Source organism: Sinocyclocheilus anshuiensis, unplaced genomic scaffold (genome assembly GCF_001515605.1).
Source record: "Sinocyclocheilus anshuiensis isolate Anshui unplaced genomic scaffold, SAMN03320099.WGS_v1.1 scaffold3132, whole genome shotgun sequence".
Taxonomy (NCBI): domain Eukaryota; kingdom Metazoa; phylum Chordata; class Actinopteri; order Cypriniformes; family Cyprinidae; genus Sinocyclocheilus; species Sinocyclocheilus anshuiensis.
Window position 1 is genome coordinate 546,548 of NW_015554059.1, and position 3,044 is coordinate 549,591.

Consider the following 3,044-nt stretch of genomic DNA (forward strand, 5'->3'; position numbering starts at 1 on the left):
AGAAACCGAACAGTATTTATATCATTTTTTACCTCTAATACACCACTATGTCCAACTGCCTTGAGCGCGCACACGGCATCCGATGCGTGAGGTGTGTACGCACTCTGGCGTAGTTTAAGCAAGCGCCGGAAGTGATCTCTCACATGTATACGTCACTCATTGCAGTGTGACCCTCCATTATTACTAATTATTTTGACCATGTTGGAGTGCACAGAAAAAATAAGCACACAATTACTTCTTGGTTTGATCATGCTGTAAATCAGCATTTTTTTGCTAATCCGTCCTCCAGTGGAAATTCAAAAAGAAATTTAAAAATAGTACCAAACTCAAAATGCTTTCTGCAAGCCTAAACCACAAAATACCTGCCATTTAAGTAACAGAAAATTATCTTGCAATCAAGTGTAGTAAAATAATGTTTTGATGGTATCAAGTACATGTGTGCTGTTCATAAATGAATTGAAAATTAAAGCCTGGTCTAGTATCAGAAATTTGTTTAAATGAGCAGGGAGCAAACAGGATGAATTGAAATTTCAGAAATTTGAAACTTGAATGGAAGTGGTATCAAAAAGTTCATATAGCTGTAATGTTTAAATAGAAATGCAAAGTATGTGAAGACATACACTACCATTCAAAGTCTCCTATGCTAACTAAGCATCAAAAATACTGTAAAAACAGTCATATTATGAAAATATTAGTTTAAAATAACTTCATATTACCAATGTTGAAAATAGTTGTGATGCTTAATATTTGTGTAAACCATTAGGATGATGAATATAAAGGTTAAATGTACAGCGGTTATTTAAAGTAGAAATCTTTTGTTGCATTCTAAATGTCTTTACTGTCACTTTTGATCAATTTAATGCATTCTTGTTAAATAAAAGTACTAAAAGAAACCGAGCCAAAAGTATTTATTTCATTTATTATTTATGCATTACCTATGTTGATTTTTTTAATTGCAGTTCAGTAAATTTCAATTTAAATTACATTTTACCTTCCTGTGGCATGTGGCCAATTCAAATTCTAACTAACCTAAATGTTACCCACATTTTAGCAGGCCACTTGTGTAATAGTGTGCTGATTAACTAGTGTGCGTTGTTTTGTAAATACCCTTCCATCCTTTAATCCTGGCCTCCTTCTCTGATGTTACCACTGCGAATCACTGCTGCCCTGAACTAGGGCTGAAATTGAGTTTCAGTTTACAGTGATGACAGACATAGATATGGGTTTTACAGCGATGACAGAAATCCACTAAAAATGTAGATCAGTTGTGTGGGCTAATACAACTCGAGTGAACTTGAGCCCTTATCATATTTAATAACAGTTCCACTCAGGCCAACTTATGATAAACACACTGATATGGCAAGTTCTTGGCTTTTCAGTCATGTTTGTGATCATGGTAGACCTGCCAGTTCCCAGGTACGGTCTCAACAGTCTGAACTGGCAGGAAAAGGCCCAGAGCCCAACGGGAACCGAAAACATCAGTCAGGTTGGCACGCCAGGTCCCGCGACCCTCTGACAACCGCCCTTTTTGCAGCTCACACCAGGTTTGCCCTCGGGCTACTAGTAGAAGCTGTTGACAGCAGAAACCGGCGCTCACTAGTCCGATACCCAGCCAGACGTATAGCATTATAACCAGAAATAACTGGAGACCTGAAATCAAACCTGAGGGAAGAAAAAGAAAGAATGTTCTTATCCAGGATATTTGAAGCAGGAAAGCCTCAAGAAAGACTGATTTAAACTTACCGAGGAAGAAGTAACCTGTCGAGAGTGGCAGAAGAGTGAGGAACGTCAGTGGGTTCTCAAAGGAAATGGAGTATTCTATCGTAAGATACGCCACCCCAATTACCAGTGAATACAGACAACAGCAGGACGTATAGATGCTGAACATAATAAAGTAGCGCATGTTCCTATTCCCAATACAGTTTCCTGTGAAAAAGCAGTGGTGGTCCCGTTTTAGAATCACTTTCTTACACACTTTGCAGAAGTGGCGTCCATTCAGGAGGTAGTGGGCATCAATTCGGTCCGGGCAGTCGGGTGAACAGACTGGAATAACTGTCTCGTTGGCACTCTCAGATGGGTACCATATAGTCATCGTGTAATTGCCCAGCGCGTTCCCCATGAGGAAGAGAAAGACGGCAATGTGGACCAGCATGGTGGGATTTCGCGCCACATCTGGACTTCGGAAAACAGTGGGCATGAAGAGGAGGAAGTGGAGGGCAAATGTGACCATGGTTGCAGTGTAGAAGTATGCAGGTGCAATCGTATTGAGTAGTCTGAGTTTTACCATCCTGAACAACATGCCTGTGTTAGATTAATAAAAAAATGTCTTAATTCAGAAAATGTATTTAACTGAAGATGATAAAATCATACATTTCATCTTGGCTTTAGCATCAGCAGTTTATCCCTATGAAAAATAACACTGCTTGAATTAAAATTATGAAAGAAAGTAATTGACATACTGTAAACTTAATTTATACTTTATGATGCTTTAAATACACATATTTTTAAAATAAAAAATACATGGATAGTTTTCACTGTCTGTCAATAAAGAATTATACTGTGCCAACAAGTATCAAGCAAGTTCAAACGAAATTAACTGGAATGGTGCTCACATAATTGAGCACCATTGCAATTGTCTTCAGAGAAAAATAATAATTTGGAAATAATTATTTTTGAAATTTCATAAGTAAATAAGGAGAGGTGTGAAATTTGTGCTCCAGTAGAGAGACAGACAAAATTTCAGAAATAATCCATGTTTCAAACATGTTTCCTAAATACTCCCCCGCCTTCCATTGGTCGGCAAATCAGATAGTCCCGCCCCCAATTCACGCCATTGGTTGAGACCATGTTGCTAAGTAGGACTAAACAAAAAATAAGCAACGTTGAAAGCCACAGTGTTTACACTTTTATATCCAGGAATACATTCATGTATCTTAAAAGTCTCTGCACATTAAACTGTGACCGGAAAAAGTATTTTAAAGGGGTCATATGATGCTTTTTTAAAGATCATTATTTTGTGTATTTGGTGTAACAGAATATGTTGA

The 3,044-nt window shown here is 37.8% G+C and overlaps 1 protein-coding gene across 1 annotated transcript in view; it reads right to left on the reverse strand.

The window, feature by feature from the left end:
• Positions 1-1,005: 1,005 nt before the first annotated feature.
• LOC107668532 (palmitoyltransferase ZDHHC22-like) overlaps positions 1,006-3,044 on the reverse strand; it is a 2,891-nt gene continuing 852 nt past the window's right edge. The window contains exons 2-3 of the mRNA XM_016460437.1: positions 1,744-2,301; positions 1,006-1,662 (exon numbers count right to left, since the gene is read on the reverse strand). Coding sequence (XP_016315923.1) covers positions 1,376-1,662; positions 1,744-2,299 — 843 coding nt within the window. The 5' untranslated portion in view covers positions 2,300-2,301 and the 3' untranslated portion in view covers positions 1,006-1,375. The remainder of the gene's footprint in view (positions 1,663-1,743; positions 2,302-3,044) is intronic.